Here is a 16,715-nt window from a genome sequence, read left to right on the forward strand (position 1 = left end):
TCTAAGGCCCACTTGACTTCACATTCCAGGATGTCTGGCTCTAGGTGAGTGATCACACCATCGTGATTATCTTGGTCGTGAAGATCTTTTTTGTACAATTCTTCTGTGTATTCTTGCACCTCTTCTGCTTCTGTTAGGTCCATACGATTTCTGTCCTTTATCGAGCCCATCTTTGCATGAAATGTTCCCTTGATATCTCTAATTTTCTTGAAGAGATCTCTAGTCTTTCCCATTCTGTTGTTTTCCTCTATTTCTTTGCATTGATTGCTGAGGAAGTCTTTCTTATCTCTCCTTGCTATTCTTTGGAACTCTGCATTCAGATGCTTGTATCTTTCCTTTTCTCCTTTGCTTTTCACTTCTCTTCTTTTCACAGCTATTTGTAAGGCCTCCCCAGACAGCCATTTTGCTTTTTTGCATTTCTTTTCCATAGGGATGGTCTTGATCCCTATCTCCTGTACAATGTCACGAACCTCCATCCATAGTTCATCAGGCACTCTGTCTATCAGATCTAGTCCCTTAAATCTATTTCTCACTTCCACTGTATAATCATAACAGACTTGATTTAGATCATACCTGAATGGCTTCGTGGTTTTCTGTACTTTCTTCAATTTAAGTCTGAATTTGGCAATAAGGAGTTCATGATCTGAGCCACAGTCAGCTCCCGGTCTTGTTTTTGCTGACTGTATAGAGCTTCTCCATTTTTGGCTGCAAAGAATATAATCAATCTGATTTTAGTGTTGACCATCTGGTGATGTCCATGTGTAGAGTCTTCTCTTGTGTTGTTGGAAGAGGAATCTCTTACTATCTAAAAACTCAGTATTGGAGACTGCTGTGTAACTCTGGTTAAAACCAAAAACAAAAACATATTCCTAAATATAGAGCAGGTTTGATGGAAACAGAAAAATTTCATCCCAGACATACTTATAATGCATTTCTACAACAGAATTATGACTAAATCCTTTAATGCCAGTATCATAAAACTCACCATTTTACAATTTGATAGAGTCTTAAAAGTCATGTGGTTTAACCTGGTTCATTTTGTAAATGAGGATACTGAGGGCCATTGCAGTTAAGTAATTGTCTTACTCATAGCTGATATCTTAGGTGTAATTTCTGAAGTGTAGTTCAGAGGATAAAAGAGAGGACAATATGATTCATGTTTAATACTTGGAGCTGTTTGAAATAATTTTGGCTATTAAAAGCTTTTTGGTTAAGATTCTGTCCTTATGAGTTGTATATGTGGATCCTCTTGGTGGTTGAAACAATGGGACTAATGTTATCCAAGGTATTTTTATTTCCTGATTTCTGGAATTTTTCCAAACATTGACTTTTTTGTGATCTTTATATATGTCAATGCAGTAAAGCAAAACGAAAGAAGAAAAGGGAGGAAGCTGAGAAACTACCTGAGGTGTCTAAAGAAATGTATTATAACATTGCTACGGATTTGAAACAAATATTCCAAAGTGTAAAAGATACTAGTGAAAAGGAAGATAACACACCTTGGAATGAGGACTCTGATGGAGAGAAAGCTGAGGTAGTCCAGGACACTCCAGCTCTGATGACTCGCAGTGAGCAAACCGGCGGATTCACATTTTCCTTTTTTGAGTCTGATGCCAAAGATGAAAAAGAAGGTATATTTTTGTTTGTTTTTACTTTTTCATTTCATGCAGTTTGAATTTAATTGAGTCTACTGTAAGTATGATGATTTAACATTAGCTGAAGGCAGTATTCTCTTCTTTATCTAGATAAACAGTATTTCAGTCAGCATTACATAACCATAAATGTAACGTGCCTAGAGCTGTGTTCAACACAGTAAGAAATTGTTCTTGAATTTGGAAGCAAACTTATAGATAGCTGCCATATGGAGGCAAGCCAGAGAAATATGCAACATTCCTTCTTCTGTTGAGTAGAAATAGTCATATATTTAAATATGTTTAAGAACTCATGTATTTAAATAGCTTTACATCTTTGATGCAGTTGGAGAAGCCATAACTTCAGGAAAGCCAGTGTTATTTGTTAGGAGAAGAAACATGTAACCCTGGCTCTAAACAAATATGCTGTGTCATCAATATACCAGCTGTTTCAAACTTTATCCTTGGAGATTTGCCAGAACCTAGAGGAAAGTATCGAAGACAATGGCACCGCACTCCAGTACTCTTGCCTGGAAAATCCCATGGACAGAGGAGCCTGGTGGGCTGCAGTCCATGGGGTTGCTAAGAGTCGAACACGACTGAGCGACTTCACTTTGACTTTTCACTTTCATGTGTTGGAGAAGGAAATGGCAACCCACTCCAGTGTTCTTGCCTGGAGAATCCCAGGGATGGAGAAGCCTGGTGGGCTGCCATCTAGGGGTTGCACAGAGTTGGACACGATTGAAGTGACTTAGCAGCAGGGAAAAGTATAGCACTGGTATATACAATTTTCCATTCTACTTCAGGAGGTTTACCTCTGAAGTCCTACGTGTCTAAAAGTTTGAAACAAATATTCCTTAGGAAGTTGCTTCTCACCTTAAGATGTAAGTGTAGTTTTTCTGAAAGTTCACTGTAAAAGCAAGGTATACCTATACAGAATACACCTAACAATAAGTTCTACTTGAAAGATCAGCAGTTAAAATAGCATCCTTGTGTTTAGCAGATAGGTATTAGATTCCAGCTTTGTGGTGCTACAAAAGGAGGTACAACAATCAAGTAGTTTTTCCAAAATTGTCCTAAATAAGATACAATATATCATTGCTCTGCTTATTTCATTCTCTTGCCTATGCTGTCCATTTGAGTACCAAGGTCAGTCCTAAACTGTTGAACAGAGTTGGTATGATATAGATGTTTTAATTTTTCTAACTTTGAGAGCCAAGTGTGAGAAATTGGCCTTGAAATGATTGCTAAGACACCCGAGCAACCTGGGAGATGTGTTTTATGTGCTTTGGCAATTATGAGGACTTGTGAGGTGATCATCCACAGCTTTTAGCAGCAGCTTTTTCAGCAGTTTTAGAAGGAAATTTGGGAAATTGAAAACGTAAAGATATGTTCCTTTTCTCCTTTATGAATAAGCAGGAAGGCAAACGGGTTTCACTGCATCGTTAGACTGCTCAATGCTAGCACAGGTGTCACACTTATGTTGATCTTTCTTGTAAATTGTGTTGCTCATTTATAAACCTTCAGCTTTTATATCTTTTGATAGTATTACTGTATTCCTTATGAGATCACTGTAGCAATGCCAAAAAATAAAAGTTTCTCTCAATATTTGAAAATCAAAAAGATACTACTACACATTTTGAATTAATGATTACGATATTCAAAATGTAGAAATATGTATGCATGGTGAAAGTAAACAAGTGAATGTGTCCATAAATACTTGGGCTTTAGGTCACAGTTGTGTCATCTTTCATTGTCTTGATGACATAGAGACCTATAGAGTTGAAGCAGTAAAACCTGGGAAGGTCGCCTGGCAGGGAGACCCTCGTTTCCAAGACAGCAGTTCAGAAGAGGAAGATGTTACTGAAGAAACAGATGACAAAAAGCAGAGCCCTGAGTAAGTAATGTGCTTCTGTCCAGATATATTTCATAATTTATAAAATCTGAGTTGGACATGCTTTAGAGATATTATAGAAGTATCTTAAGTTTAGCTTTTCAAGACAGTTTTCTTTTTTTTTTTTTTTTTGCTCCTTTAGAGAGTTCTGTAGTCTTTTTGTCATTGGGAGCGTGTTTCTTTTCCTTGAGATTTGGATAGCACTGGGTGGGGGATATGCTGCACATAGGGAAGAAAGCCTGCCACTGAAGTCCCTGGTCTGGAAGAGGATGCTTCATCTAGTTGGCTGCTACCTCATAGGAAACACTGGCAAAATGGGTAGCAGTGGTTGGGTGAGAGTTTTAACAATCAGCATGGGGAAGATGGAGCTTGTACTTAAATCTTTGTTACCAAAGTTACAGGTAGAAGCGAAGAATGTTGAATAGAGAAAGGGTGGTATTACTTTGACTCAGGGCAAAAATGAGCAAGACACAAAGCACAGATACTTAAGGCATAGTTCATTTATATTTACAATGTGAACATTTCTTAAATGTTGAAATTAAGTGGCCAATTCTGTCTTTCTCACTTCAGAGAAGTACCATTACCTGAGAAAGAGACTACTAGATTTTTCTTTTTCTCTAAGAATGATGAGAGACTTCATGGTAAGTCAGTTTTTTTATTAAATGGCATATATAGTACATCTCTATTTATACATAGTGTATTCTGATATATTAATACTAACATGCATCCAAGTAAGAACTGATTGGGAAAAATTCTGATTCTTTGCAGTGTGATATGCTTTAGCCCCCTCTTGTTAGACAGAAGCTTGTTGACTTATAAAGCTCTGGAAAACTGAAAGCTCCCATTCATCACCTCAGCTTACTCGCTATCCTCAGCAAGGGCTTGTCTTGTTCCAGGGGCTTGCTGAGATGCTAGAAATACAAAATTCGCAAGTTGTTAGTACCCTAAAAAGTTCACATGAAGTATACTCAATATCTTGTAATAAACTGTAATGGGAGAGAACCTGAAAAGAATGTATGCGTGTAACTGAATCACTTTGCTGTATACTTGAAACTAACACAACATTGTGAATTAACTATACTTCAGTAAAACAAAAATAGAAAAAAAAGTTCACATGAAAATGCTGAGGCTGTTGAACTCATATCTGAAGCCTAACACAAACAGAAACTAAGTTACATCACAGTAAATGGTTTATAAACAGTAAAAATCCTAGCAATTCTACATTTTCATTTTCTAAAAGAATAAAATATTTTTGAAAATTAGCATAAACTGCGGGTGGGGAATCATGTTAACTTGAAGACCTTGATAATGCCAGCACTAAAATATTGTCTGTTTTAATATTACTGTGCTGCCTTGCCTTTCTTTGTTTTTCCTTCTAGGTTCTGACTTATTTTGGAGAGGAGTGGGAAGTAATATAAGCAGGAATTCTTGGGAGATCAGAACAAACAATTTGCGAATGGTGAGTATCGCCATGTTAATTGTCTCCTGAAATAGATATGATGTTACCTTTGTGTTAATATTTTCCTGGTGTAGGAATATAGGAAGGCATGAAACTTGAGATAACTGAAAACATGATTTAAATGCTCACAATTAATAGTGCTGGAAGGGAAGTTTTAATTGTTTAACTCAATCCACCCATGTGCAGAAAGGAGACTAAAGAGTGGCTCCATTGAGTGACTGATCTGAGTTCTCGTCATGCTTATTAAGTAACAGGAAATGATGAAATTTTTGAAAGACTGAATTACAGTTTCCATTGTAAGCACTTAAAGCCAAAAGTCTGAACATTCCACATACATGTGAGCACTTCCAAAATGATTTCTACGACCCAGTCACTGAATAATCTAAATTTTACTTTATGTAGTTACTGAACACTGTGAAAGTTATTTTATTTTTAACAAAGACTTTCTTTTTAATTTAATGGCTTCATGAATTTCTAATAACTTATTGGAAAATGGAGGAAGTCTAAGAAAGAATATAAATAACATGAGGGAATTATTGGAGACTTGGACTGAAGAGTCTACTCTCAAAATAACAATATGCACACTCTGTCTTATTTATGAACCTGGCATGCCACACCTAACGAGGGCTTTTGATTTTATGTTTTTCTAGGACTGTCGGAAGAAACATAAAGATGCCAAAAGGAGATTGAAGCTAAAATAATAAATGTCATCATTAGTTTTGATACTGAATGTAAAGAAGTCTTACCATGGATATTGGAGTGATCTAGAAAATGAGTTTAGATGGCAAAGAATTCAGAGTGAAGGAATATTCTAAATCTTATCTGGTGGATATCATTCTGATTGCTTTCTTTTTCTGTACATTTCCTATTTGTTCTTACCAAATTACTTCAAACAACCTGAACATTTGTTTTAATGAAGCATAAGATAGTCCCTCAAAATACTTTGTATATATTTGCCCTCCATTTTCAATAACTAATGGACAATTCTTGACATGAGGTTTTAAAATATATGCATCAGAGCACTTATATTTTTCAAGTTATGTTTCATGTAAATTATACTTGAAATATTTCTGATTGTACTAAATATACCTTACCTCCATTTTGTGGTTTTTTTCTAAGAGGTTGAATACAAGTTAACCTTGAGTTCTGTATTTGTGTCCTGTTGAATAAGCTAACTGAAATGCAGGACATTTCAGACCAACTTTCATGGGAGAGTTCTGTGAGGACCAGAAAAGAATGCTAAATGCAGAGTTTTCCTTTCCTCAGCCTCCAGGAATTGATGGAGGCAGACTCGTCAATCCGAAATTCTAGTTAGATTAGAAGTTTTTGAAAAATTGAAGTGCCTGACAGATGACATAGTCACAGTTAGGAGTCAGTGCCCTGGGTCCAGATAAGGAAACAGATTTAATACCTCATTAAATTAACGTGGCTAGGATTCACTATAGATAAGCCTCTATCAAACTGGGCTCTGTACAAAATTATGCTTTCTATAATAATAAAGTCCCAGGGGATTATCATTGAACCATAGTGGGTGTATCTGAAATTACATATTTATTGATTTACATCTTGATCAAATATAAACTCTGTGAAGGCTGAGATATCACCTGGTTTGTTAACTGTTATGTCGGTACTACCTAGAACTATGTCTGGCTTTAACTGGGTGCTCAGTAAACAGGGTCTGAGGAGCTAAGTAACTGAAGAGTCATTCAGAATTCCTGTTTCCAAGGCTTCAGACTTCATGAAAAATGGCACCCACCCCTCAGCAGGACAAATAACTCCACCTTTTCTTGATGTTGACTATATTTGTACCATCTTACCTATTGCTGCATAACAAGTCATCCTATTAACACTCGTTCACTTTGCTCACAGATAAGCACCTTTTTCAGGACTTTGGGGACTGCTCATCTCTACTCCATGTATGTCATGGGAGTGGCCCAGCTGGCACTAAAGGATCCACTTCTAAAATGGCCTGTTCACTCAGTGCCTGTCCATTAGTTTCCTCACAGCATAGCAACATAACTTTCAGTTTCATAGCAATCAATTTTCTTCCTGTTCCTATTTTAGGAGCAGGAAGCAGATGTCTTCAGTCCTAACCCAGAAACTGGCTCAGTTATTTCCACTTTATCTTATAGGGTAAAACAGACACTGAGCCAACCGAGACTCAAAAGTGAGGGGACATAGATGCTCACGTCTCAGTGCAAAGAGTGTTCAGAATCTGTGGCCGTGTTTAAATCTGTTATACCCTCCATCTCCAGAGTAGACAAATGTAACATCAAGTAGCCTTGTGCATCCCCAATTCGTGCTCCCCAGATATATGCACTTTCAGAAATTTTGTTTCTTCTGACATTATTTCCGAATTTCTACCTAACATGTTATACTGTGATTTCTTGGTTTTTCAGTTTTAGACATTAAATTTAGACATCATTTTAAAATAATTAGACCTATAATCCCAACCTTTTTTCCCCATGGACACGTCTGTCTGGAAACCCTCTGTTCTGCTCTAATCTGGCCTATCCAGACAGATGATAAAATGAACAAGATGGCATTTTGAGGAATGTGAAAATTAAAACACATTCCAACTTCTAGTTAATAAGCTAAATGTTCTTAATTAAACTATCTCAGGAATGCCCTACACATATTCTATCAGTTTTTTTCTGTCCTTTTATTGGCTATCAGTTCAGTTCAGTTGCTCAGTTGTGTCTGACTCTTTGCAACCCCATGGACTGCAGCACGCCAGGCCTCCCTGTCCATCACCAACTCTCGGAGTTTACTCAAACTCATGTGCATTAAGTCAGTGATGCCATCCAACCATCTCATCCTCTGTCGTCCCCTTCTCCTCCACCTTCAGCCTTTCCCAGCATCAGGGTCTTTTCAAATGAGTCAGCTCTTCGCATCACGTGGCCAAAGTACTGGAGTTTCAGCTTCAGCATCAGTCCTTTCAGTGACTATTCAGGACTGATTTCCTTTAGGATTGACTGGTTGGATCTCCTTGCAGCCCAAGGGTCTTTTCCAACACCATAGTTCAAAAGCATCAATTATTCGGCGCTCAGCTTTCCTTATAGTCCAACTCTCATGTCCATACTTGACTACTGGAAAAACCATAGACTTGACTAGATGGACCTTTGTTGGCAAAGTAATGTCTCTGCTTTATTGTCTAGGTTAGTCATAACTTTTCTCCCAAGGAGTAACTACCTTTTAATCTTAGGGCTGCAGTCACCATCTACAGTGATTTTGGAGCCCCAAAAAAGTCTACCACTGTTTCTCCATCTATTTGCCATGAAGTGATGGGACCGGATGCCACGATCTTTGTTTTCTGAATGTTGAGCTTTAATCCAACATTTTCACTCTCCTTTCACTTTCATTAAGAGGCTCTTTAGTTCTTCTTTGCTTTCTGCCATAAGGGTGGTGTCATCTGCATATCTGAAGTTGTTGATATTTCTCCCAGCAATCTTGATTCCAGCTTGTGCTTCTTCCAGCCCAGCGTTTCTCATAATGTGCTCTGCATAGAAGTTAAATAAGCAGGGTGACAATATGCAACCTTGACGTACTCCTTTTCCTATTTGGAACCAGTCTGTTGTTCCATGTCCGGTTCTAACTGTTGCTTCCTGACCTGCATACAGATTTCTCAAGAGGCAGGTCAGGTGGTCTGGTATTCCCATCTCTTGAAGAATTTTCTAGAGTTTGTTGTGATCCACACAGTCAACAGCTTTGGCATAGTCAATGAAGCAGAAGTAGACTTTTTTCTGGAACTCCCTTACTTTTTCAATGATCCAGTGGACATTGACAATTTGATCTCTGGTTCCTCTGCCTTTTGTAAATCCAGCTTGCACATCTGGAAGTTCACAGTTCACATGTTGTTGAAGCCTGGCTTGGAGAATTTTGAGCATTACTTTACTAGCATATGAGATGAGTGCAATTGAGTGGTAGTTTGAAAATTCTTTAGCAGTGCCTTTCTTTGGAATTGGAATGAAAACTGACCTTTTCCAGTCCTGTGGCCACTGCTGAGTTTTCAAAATTTGCTGGCATATTGAGTGCAGCACTTTCACAGCATCATCTTTTAGGATTTGAAATAGCGCAATTGGAATTACATCACCTCCGCTAGCTTTGTTCATAGTGATGCTTCCTAAGGCCCACTTGAGTTCACATTCCAGAATATCTGGCTCTAGGTGAATGATCACACCATCGTGCTTATCTGGGTTGTGAAGATCTTTTTTGTATAGTTCTGTTTATTCTTGCCACCTCTTCTTAAATATCTTCTGCTTCCATTAAGTCCATACCATTTCTGTACTTTATTGAGCCCATATTTGCATGAAATGTTCCTTTGCTATCTCTAGTTGTCTTGAAGATATTTTTAGTCTTTCCTATTCTATTATTTTCCTCTATTTCTTTGCACTAATCACCGAGGAAGTCTTTCTTATCTCTCCTTGCTATTCTTTGGAACTCCGTGTTCAAATGGGTATATCTTTCCTTTTCTCCTTTGCTTTTTGCTTCTCTTCACAGCTATTTGTAAGACCTTCTCAGAAAGCCATTTTGCTTTTTTGCATTTCTTATTTTGGGGGTTGGTCTTGGTCCCTGTCTCCTGTACAGTGTCACGAACTTCCATCCATTGTTCATCAGGCACTCTGCCTACCAGATCTAGTCCTTAAATCTATCTCTCACTTCAACTGTATAATTGTTAGGGATTTGCTTTAGATCTCACTTGAATGGTCTAGTGGTTTTTCCTACTTTCTTCAATTTAAGTCTGAATTTGGCAATAAGCAGTTCATGATCTGAGCCACAGTCAGCTCCCAGTCTTGTTTTTGCTGACTGTATAGAGCTTCTCCATCTTTGGCTGCAAAGAATATAATCAATCTGATTTTGGTTTTGACCATCTGATTATGTCCATGTGTAGAGTCTTCTCTTGTGTTGTTGGAAGATGGTGTTTGCTATGACCAGTGCATTCTCTTGGCAGAACCGTTATTAGCTTTTGTCCTGCTTCATTCTGTACTCCAAGGCCAAATTTGCCTGTTACTCCAGGTTGTCTCTTGACTCCCTACTTTTGCATTCCAGTCCCCTATAATGAAAAGGACATCTTTTTTTTGATGTTAGATCTAGAAGGTCTTGTAGGTCTTCAAAGAACCATTCAACTTCAGCTTCTTCAGCATTACTGGTCAGGGTATAGACTTGGATTACTGTGATATTGAATGGTTTGCCTTGGAAATGAACAGGGATCATTCTGTTGTTTTGCGATTGCATCCAAGTACTGCATTTAGGACTGCTGTTGACTATGATGGCTACTCCATTTCTTCTAAGGGACTCTTGCCCACAGTAGTAGATATAATGGTCATCTGAGTTAAATTCACCCATTCCAGTCCATTTTAATTCGCTGATTCCTGAATGTTGACGTTCACGCTTGCCATCTCCTGTTTGACCACTTCCAATTTGCCTTGATTCATGGAGCTAACATTCCAGGTTCCTATGCAATATTGTTCTTTACAGCATCAGACCTTGCTTCCATCACCAGTCACACCCACAACTGGGTGTTGTTTTTGCTTTGGCTCTGTCTCTTTATTCTTTCTGGAGTTATTTCTCCACTGATCTCCAGAAGCATATTGGGCACCTACCTAATATGGGGTAGTTCATCTTTCAGTGTCCTATCTTTTTGCCTTTTCATACTGTTCATGAGGTTCTCAAGGCAAGAATACTGAAGTGATTTACCATTCCCTTCTCCAGTGGACCACATTTTGTCAGAACTCTCCACCATGACCCATCCATCTTGGGTGGCCCTACATGGCACGGCTCATAGTTTCATTGAGTTAGACAAGGCTGTGGTCCATGTGATTAATTTGGTTAGTTTTCTGTGACTGTGGTTTTGAGTCTTTCTGCCCTCTGATGGAACATGATACGAGGTTTATGGAAGCTTTGGGGTGGGAGAGACTGACTGAAGGGGAAGCTGGGTCTTGTTCTGATTGGCTGGGCCATGCTCAGTAAATCATTAATCCAATTTTCTGTTGATGGAGGAGCTGGGTTTTCTCTGGTGGAGCTGTGTTCCCTCCCTACTATTTATGTGAAACCAAACTAGTGGAGGTAATGCAGATAATGATGACCTCCCTCAAAAGATCCCATGCATGTATGGCAACCCACTCCAATACCCTTGCCTGGAAAATCCCATGGACGGAGGAGCCTGGTAGGCTGCAGTCCACAGGGGTTGCTAAGTGTCGGGCACGACTGAGCGACTTCACTTTCAGTTTTCACTTTCATGCATTGGAGAAGGATATGGCAACCCATTCCAGTGTTCTTGCCTGGAGAATCCCAGGGACAGAGGAGCCTAGTGGGCTGCCGTCTATGGGATTGCACAGAGTCGGACACCACTGAAGTGACTTAGCAGCAGCATGTACTGCTACACTCTGTGCCCCCAACCCTGCAGCAGGCCACCACCGACCCAAGCCTCCACTGGAGACTCCTGGACACCCACAAGCAAGTCCGGGATATGTTATTGGCTATACTAAGCAGTTAATACACTGAGGGACTCTCAATTTGTCAAGGCTCCAATCCTGAGATCAACTGTCCTTTGCATGGCTTTGGATTCCCTTTGGTTTTTAATCAACATACCCAAAGGGTGCTGGGGAGACTCGAAATACATAAGAAAGCAGACTAATATGCAAATAATTTTGTTTTCAATACAAGAAACATTAACATGCAATACTTACAAAGCTGGTTGTCAGGCATTTTCTTCCTTTCTTGTTATATCTCTCTGTATGTTTGTTTACCATTATTTCTGCAGTACAATTCATGAGAACTCTGCGTGGCACTCAAGGAGAAAGGAAAGGTTTTTGTGAACTGCACTGACCTCTAATGCTTCAGCTCCTCTCAGACTGGTCTGTGGCCTCTGTATTTCCCTGCGATATAGGAGGGTCTCTTCAGATAGGCAGGTCAAGAATTTTAGTGAGGAGCATAATTATCCAGAATGTGTGTTAAAATAGGCTTCCCAGGTGGCGGTAGTGGTGAACAATCAGCCTGCCAATGCAAGAGATGCAAGAGACACAGGTTCCATCCCAGGGTAGGAAAGATCCCCTTAAGGAGGTAATGGTAACCCATTCCAGTATTCTTCTGCCTGAAAAATCCCATGAACAGAGGAGCCTAGCAGACTACAGTCCATGGGGTCGCAAAGAGTTGCACAGACCTGAGAACATTCCACAGGGAGATTTTTGTGACCCATATCAGAGATTTAGCAAGCCTAGTCTTTGCTCCAGGACTCTGCATATTTGCAGACTCCAAGGTGCTTTGGTGCAGGTCTCCATTACACCAAAAAAAATATTGCCTTAATGTCTAGGCTTGCTTTCCTTAATATCGCCTAGTAAAGCAGCCTTGAAAATGAGCACTCACGGCTCCACACCATAACTGAGGCCCTGGCGTTGCATTTGGTTTACCCGTGGGGAAATGCACATCTGTTCCGTGTAGTGAGGTGAACACCGATGAAGGCAAACATCTTGTGTAACAACGCCCTGTCAAGATGCACAACATGTTTCCTGTGTGCCTCTCCCAGTCAGGCTCCGTTTTATAAAACGGTCGCGTCCTCCACCATTGCCCTAGCTGCGTGAAGAACGCAAGGTACAGCGGTCACGCCCGGGACTATACTGCAAGCTTCCCAGTGCACACCTAGGAAAGGCCGGTGGGCGTGATTGGGACCGACGTTGCCAATCGGCGTCCGGCTTGTTGATGGGTGTCAAATGCCGGGCTCTGGTTGGCCGTAGCAACCCAGGGCTCTTCCTCTAAGCCTCACGCTGTGTGGACATTGCATCACCCGGCCAAGACATAGACTCGTTTCTTTCAGAGCTACGCCGTCCTGCAGGCCGCTAAGGTACGCTCGGTCCTGCTCGTGGGGCCCCTCAGGTACTCCCTGTCTTGCCCGCGGGGCTCCTCAGGTCACCTTGTCCTGCCCACGGGCCCCTCAGATACGCCCCTTCCTGCCCACGGGGACCCATGGTCCCCTCTGGTTCACAAGAATTTTTTTTTAATGTTTATTGGGGGCCGTGGGTTAGTATGTGCATATCCGTTTCCAAGGAAAAGATTGGGAGACGGTCTAAATGGGGCGAAAGAATCCAACCAGATACCAGTCCTGGCTCAGCGGTTTGACCGAGCGTTACAAACCTTGCAAGTTACTCAGCTTCAGCCTGGGATACTGGTAACTAACACTTGCGCCGTTGAGTGACTCAGAGAATTTGGTGTGATCAAGCTCACTGGAGAAGTTCAGAAGGTGGATGAAATTACTTGAAAGTCTAGGTATTCATAAGAACAAATCAAGTCTTAGGTTCCCATAATGAGTATGTATTGCTGGGTGTCTGGGTATTGCTGGTAAGTAAGCGCGGCGTCTCCCGTATAACAGTCTTTAATACAATAATTCAGGGGCCCAGATGAGGACCAGTTCTTCGGTGGGAGAAGAAGGCTTCTCAAGAACTGCAGTGGTTTTGGCCCTGAAAATGAATAGTAACTGGAGGAGTAGGTGCAGAGGACTGTAGTATAATGTATAGCAGGATTTTACGTTGTGTGTGATTCAGGAGATGAGGAATTGCTGTATTCACTGTAGCTTCGTGTGAGGAACAAGTGGGAGACGATGCTTAACTTCCAGCCTTATGAATTTATGATTTTCTTTAGTGAAGTGGTGTTTGAAATGAATACATGAAGGAAGATGAGGGGTTTTTTTTAGGTGGGACAGTATTAGTTTTTGCATTCATTCAGGAGTTGCTGAGAAGAAAGGCAGGATGAAACTAGAGGCAAAGCAATTGATTTAGGGATTTTAGTAAATAAGATGAGCTTTTAAAAATTATCGGTAAAATAGTGGACAAAATATCCTTTTCATAAGTGATTATTAAAGAGTGAATTATAGGGAACAGGAGGCAGCTCAATGTAGATTGCACTCTAATTATTTTTGGAAAGATGATTTAGTGACTGGGCAAAGGCAGTAAGAGTAGCATTTCTGAACGAAGAAGTAGTAATAGTTTCCATAGATGGCAAGTAATTGCTGTGATTTAGCATTGCGAGTATTTACAACTTTTATTTTACAGATGATGGAATTGAAGTTTAAAGGTTGAATAACTTTTCCTATAAGCCACATATTAAGTTGTGGCACCAAAACCGTCACATTCCAAAGCCAACCCTCTTAATCATTCTTGCCAAGAGAAGCCCATGGAGTGGGATAGATTGGAAGATCAATTGGGAGGAGTATCACTAAGGATGCTGACAAAGGGATTCGTTTAAATATTTTTGAGCACCTAGGCTGTGTAAGCACACAGTAAGACATAAAATAGTAAGAGGTTAGTGAAATGCTTCTGCCAGCAACAAGTTTACAGTTGAATTGGAGAGACATGCAATATAAATAACCTTGATGTGTAGGAGAGGAACAGATTCTGGGGACTGGGGATATTTAATTTTGAAAAAGGTGGATTGGTAAATTCCCATAGAGCAGAGTACATTTATGCTAAGTAGTGCTAGAGTATTTAAGAGAAAGGGCCTGAAACTGGAAAGCAGTTATGTCAGCCAAAAGTTTTGTTTCTCAGCAGTATCTAAGAATGTGATATAATTTGGAGTTCGAGTTTTGTAAGAGTTAAGAAAAGGTCAAGAGCAGGAATTGTAGGTAAGATCATGGTGCCCCAGTGAAAAGCCTGAACAGAAACCACTGGGAGTAAGGAACCACTGGATTTTTTTTTTTAATACAGAAATGGTACTTCCAGAACTTTTCCATTAGGAAGGTGGTGTGCAGGATATATAGTATTTATTTTTCTCTTGTCATGTCCGACTCTTTGTGACTTCATGGACTGTAGCTTGCCAGGCTCCTCTGTCCATGGAATTCTCCAAGCAAGAGTACTGGAATGGGTAGCCATTCCGTCCTCCAGGGGATCTTCCCTACCCAGGGATCAAACCTGCGTCTCCCATATTGCAGACAGATTCTTTACTTTCTGAGCCACCAGGGAAACTTGATAAAGTTAATGACATACTCAAAAATAACCAAAACAGTAATATGAAGTAAATAAAAATCTGTTCCTTCACACTTTCCCCATCATATCCTAATCTTTGGTGGTAGCCATTGTTTGGTGGGTAGCCTTCTAAATTAAGTACAAAATTGCTTAAACATAAACTTAGTATATATATGTATATTTTCTAATCACTTGAAAATAATATTTTGCATATAGTATAAATTACTATCAGCAACTGTGACTCACTGTTTTTCAGCATGTTTAAGTAATATGTATGCTTACATATTTTGGTTTATTATTTTTACTGCCTGCGTGGTATTGGTGTACCATAATTTATTTTAGGCTATTACCTATTCATGGATATTTAAATTGTTTTCAGATATTTGTCTATAGAAGTGGCTCAATTGATATCTTTGTACATATTTTACACATTTGCGTAAGTATATCTCTGGCTTGCTGCTGCTGCTGCTTAGTCACTTCAGTCGTGTCTGACTCTGTGACCCCACAGACGCAGCCCATCAGGCTCCTCTGTCCCTGGGCTTCTCCAGGCCAGAATACTGGAGTGGGTTGCCATTTCCTTCTCCAATGCATGCCTCTCTGGCTTATATGTTAATAAGATATAAGTTGTTTTTAAAAAAGACTGGAGATGGACCCACCATTGGGGTTAAATTTGACTTAATGTAACAGGTTATGGAAATCTGGGAATGAGAAAGACGGAATAGAGAAATAGACTTAGAAGTCAGACCCATGTAACTTGGTGATCTTTTGGATGTGGGGATCATCTGGTTGTATTAAAGGTGACTCAAATTTTAGGTAATGGGAAGAAATAGTGGAACTACTAGAACTACTAGATATTAAAAATGGGAGCAAGTATGGTAAAGATCATGAGATTTATTTTTAAATTTTTTTGGTGTGCTTTTCCAAGATATGTTGAGGAAAATACAAGTAAAGGTCAAGGAGGGTATCTAGAAATTGCTGAACAGGATGTTGAGGCTAAAGAGGTCAGGAGTCATGGAATAGGGAAGATAGTGGAGACCTTGAATTATAGTTGAAAGGAAGAAGAGGAGATTGCTTCCCTGAGCATGACCTGGTAAGGTTAATCCCCCTCCTCTTTCTGCTCCCACTTTTACCCACAAGCCCTGTGGTTACTGGATGCTGTTGTGCAGGTACAGCTCTCCAGTGGATATGAGGGGCTAGAGCAATCCTGTGATACATGCATGGAGGCTGTTTCTCCTCAGCAGCTGCCATAGCCCGGTCACTGATACATGTCACTTCCTGGAATCAGATCAGATCAGATCAGTCGCTCAGTCGTGTCCGACTCTTTGCGACCCCATGAATTGCAGCATGCCGGGCCTCCCTGTCCATCACCAACTCCCAGAGATCACTCAGACTCACGTCCATTGAGTCGGTGATGCCATCCAACCATCTCATCCTCTGTCATCCCCTTCTCCTTCTGCCCCCAATCCCTCCCAGCATCAGAATCTTTTCCAACGAGTCAACTCTATGCATGAGGTGGCCAAAGTAGTGGAGTTTCAGCTTCAGCATCATTCCTTCCAAAGAAATCCCAGGGCTGATCTCCTTCAGAATGGACTGGTTGGATCTCCTTGCAGTCCAAGGGACTCTCAAGAGTCTTCTCCAACACCACAGTTCAAAAGCATCAATTCTTCAGGGCTCAGCCTTCTTCACAGTCCAACTCTCACATCCATACATGACCACAGGAAAAACCATAGCCTTGACTAGACGAACCTTTGTTGGCAAAGTAATGTCTCTGCTTTTGG

At 40.3% G+C, this 16,715-nt stretch overlaps 2 protein-coding genes across 6 annotated transcripts in view; both read left to right on the forward strand.

Annotated features, from left to right (window-relative positions):
* The window catches only part of NOL8 (nucleolar protein 8), a 26,437-nt gene extending 19,931 nt beyond the window's left edge, over positions 1-6,506 (forward strand). For all 5 annotated transcript variants that reach the window (XM_010835993.1, XM_010835995.1, XM_010835996.1 and 2 more), the window contains exons 13-17: positions 1,360-1,631; positions 3,402-3,528; positions 4,096-4,166; positions 4,905-4,984; positions 5,635-6,506. In XM_010835993.1, the coding sequence (XP_010834295.1) occupies positions 1,360-1,631; positions 3,402-3,528; positions 4,096-4,166; positions 4,905-4,984; positions 5,635-5,685 (601 nt within the window). In that variant the 3' untranslated portion in view covers positions 5,686-6,506. The remainder of the gene's footprint in view (positions 1-1,359; positions 1,632-3,401; positions 3,529-4,095; positions 4,167-4,904; positions 4,985-5,634) is intronic.
* A 6,225-nt stretch (positions 6,507-12,731) lies between these two features.
* Positions 12,732-16,715, forward strand: part of IARS (isoleucyl-tRNA synthetase) — an 80,942-nt gene continuing 76,958 nt past the window's right edge. The window contains 1 exon segment of the mRNA XM_010835998.1: positions 12,732-12,824. The gene's annotated coding sequence lies outside the window, so the exon portion shown is untranslated.

Source organism: Bison bison, unplaced genomic scaffold (assembly GCF_000754665.1).
Source record: "Bison bison bison isolate TAMUID 2011002044 unplaced genomic scaffold, Bison_UMD1.0 scf7180017864057, whole genome shotgun sequence".
Taxonomy (NCBI): Eukaryota; Metazoa; Chordata; class Mammalia; order Artiodactyla; family Bovidae; genus Bison; species Bison bison.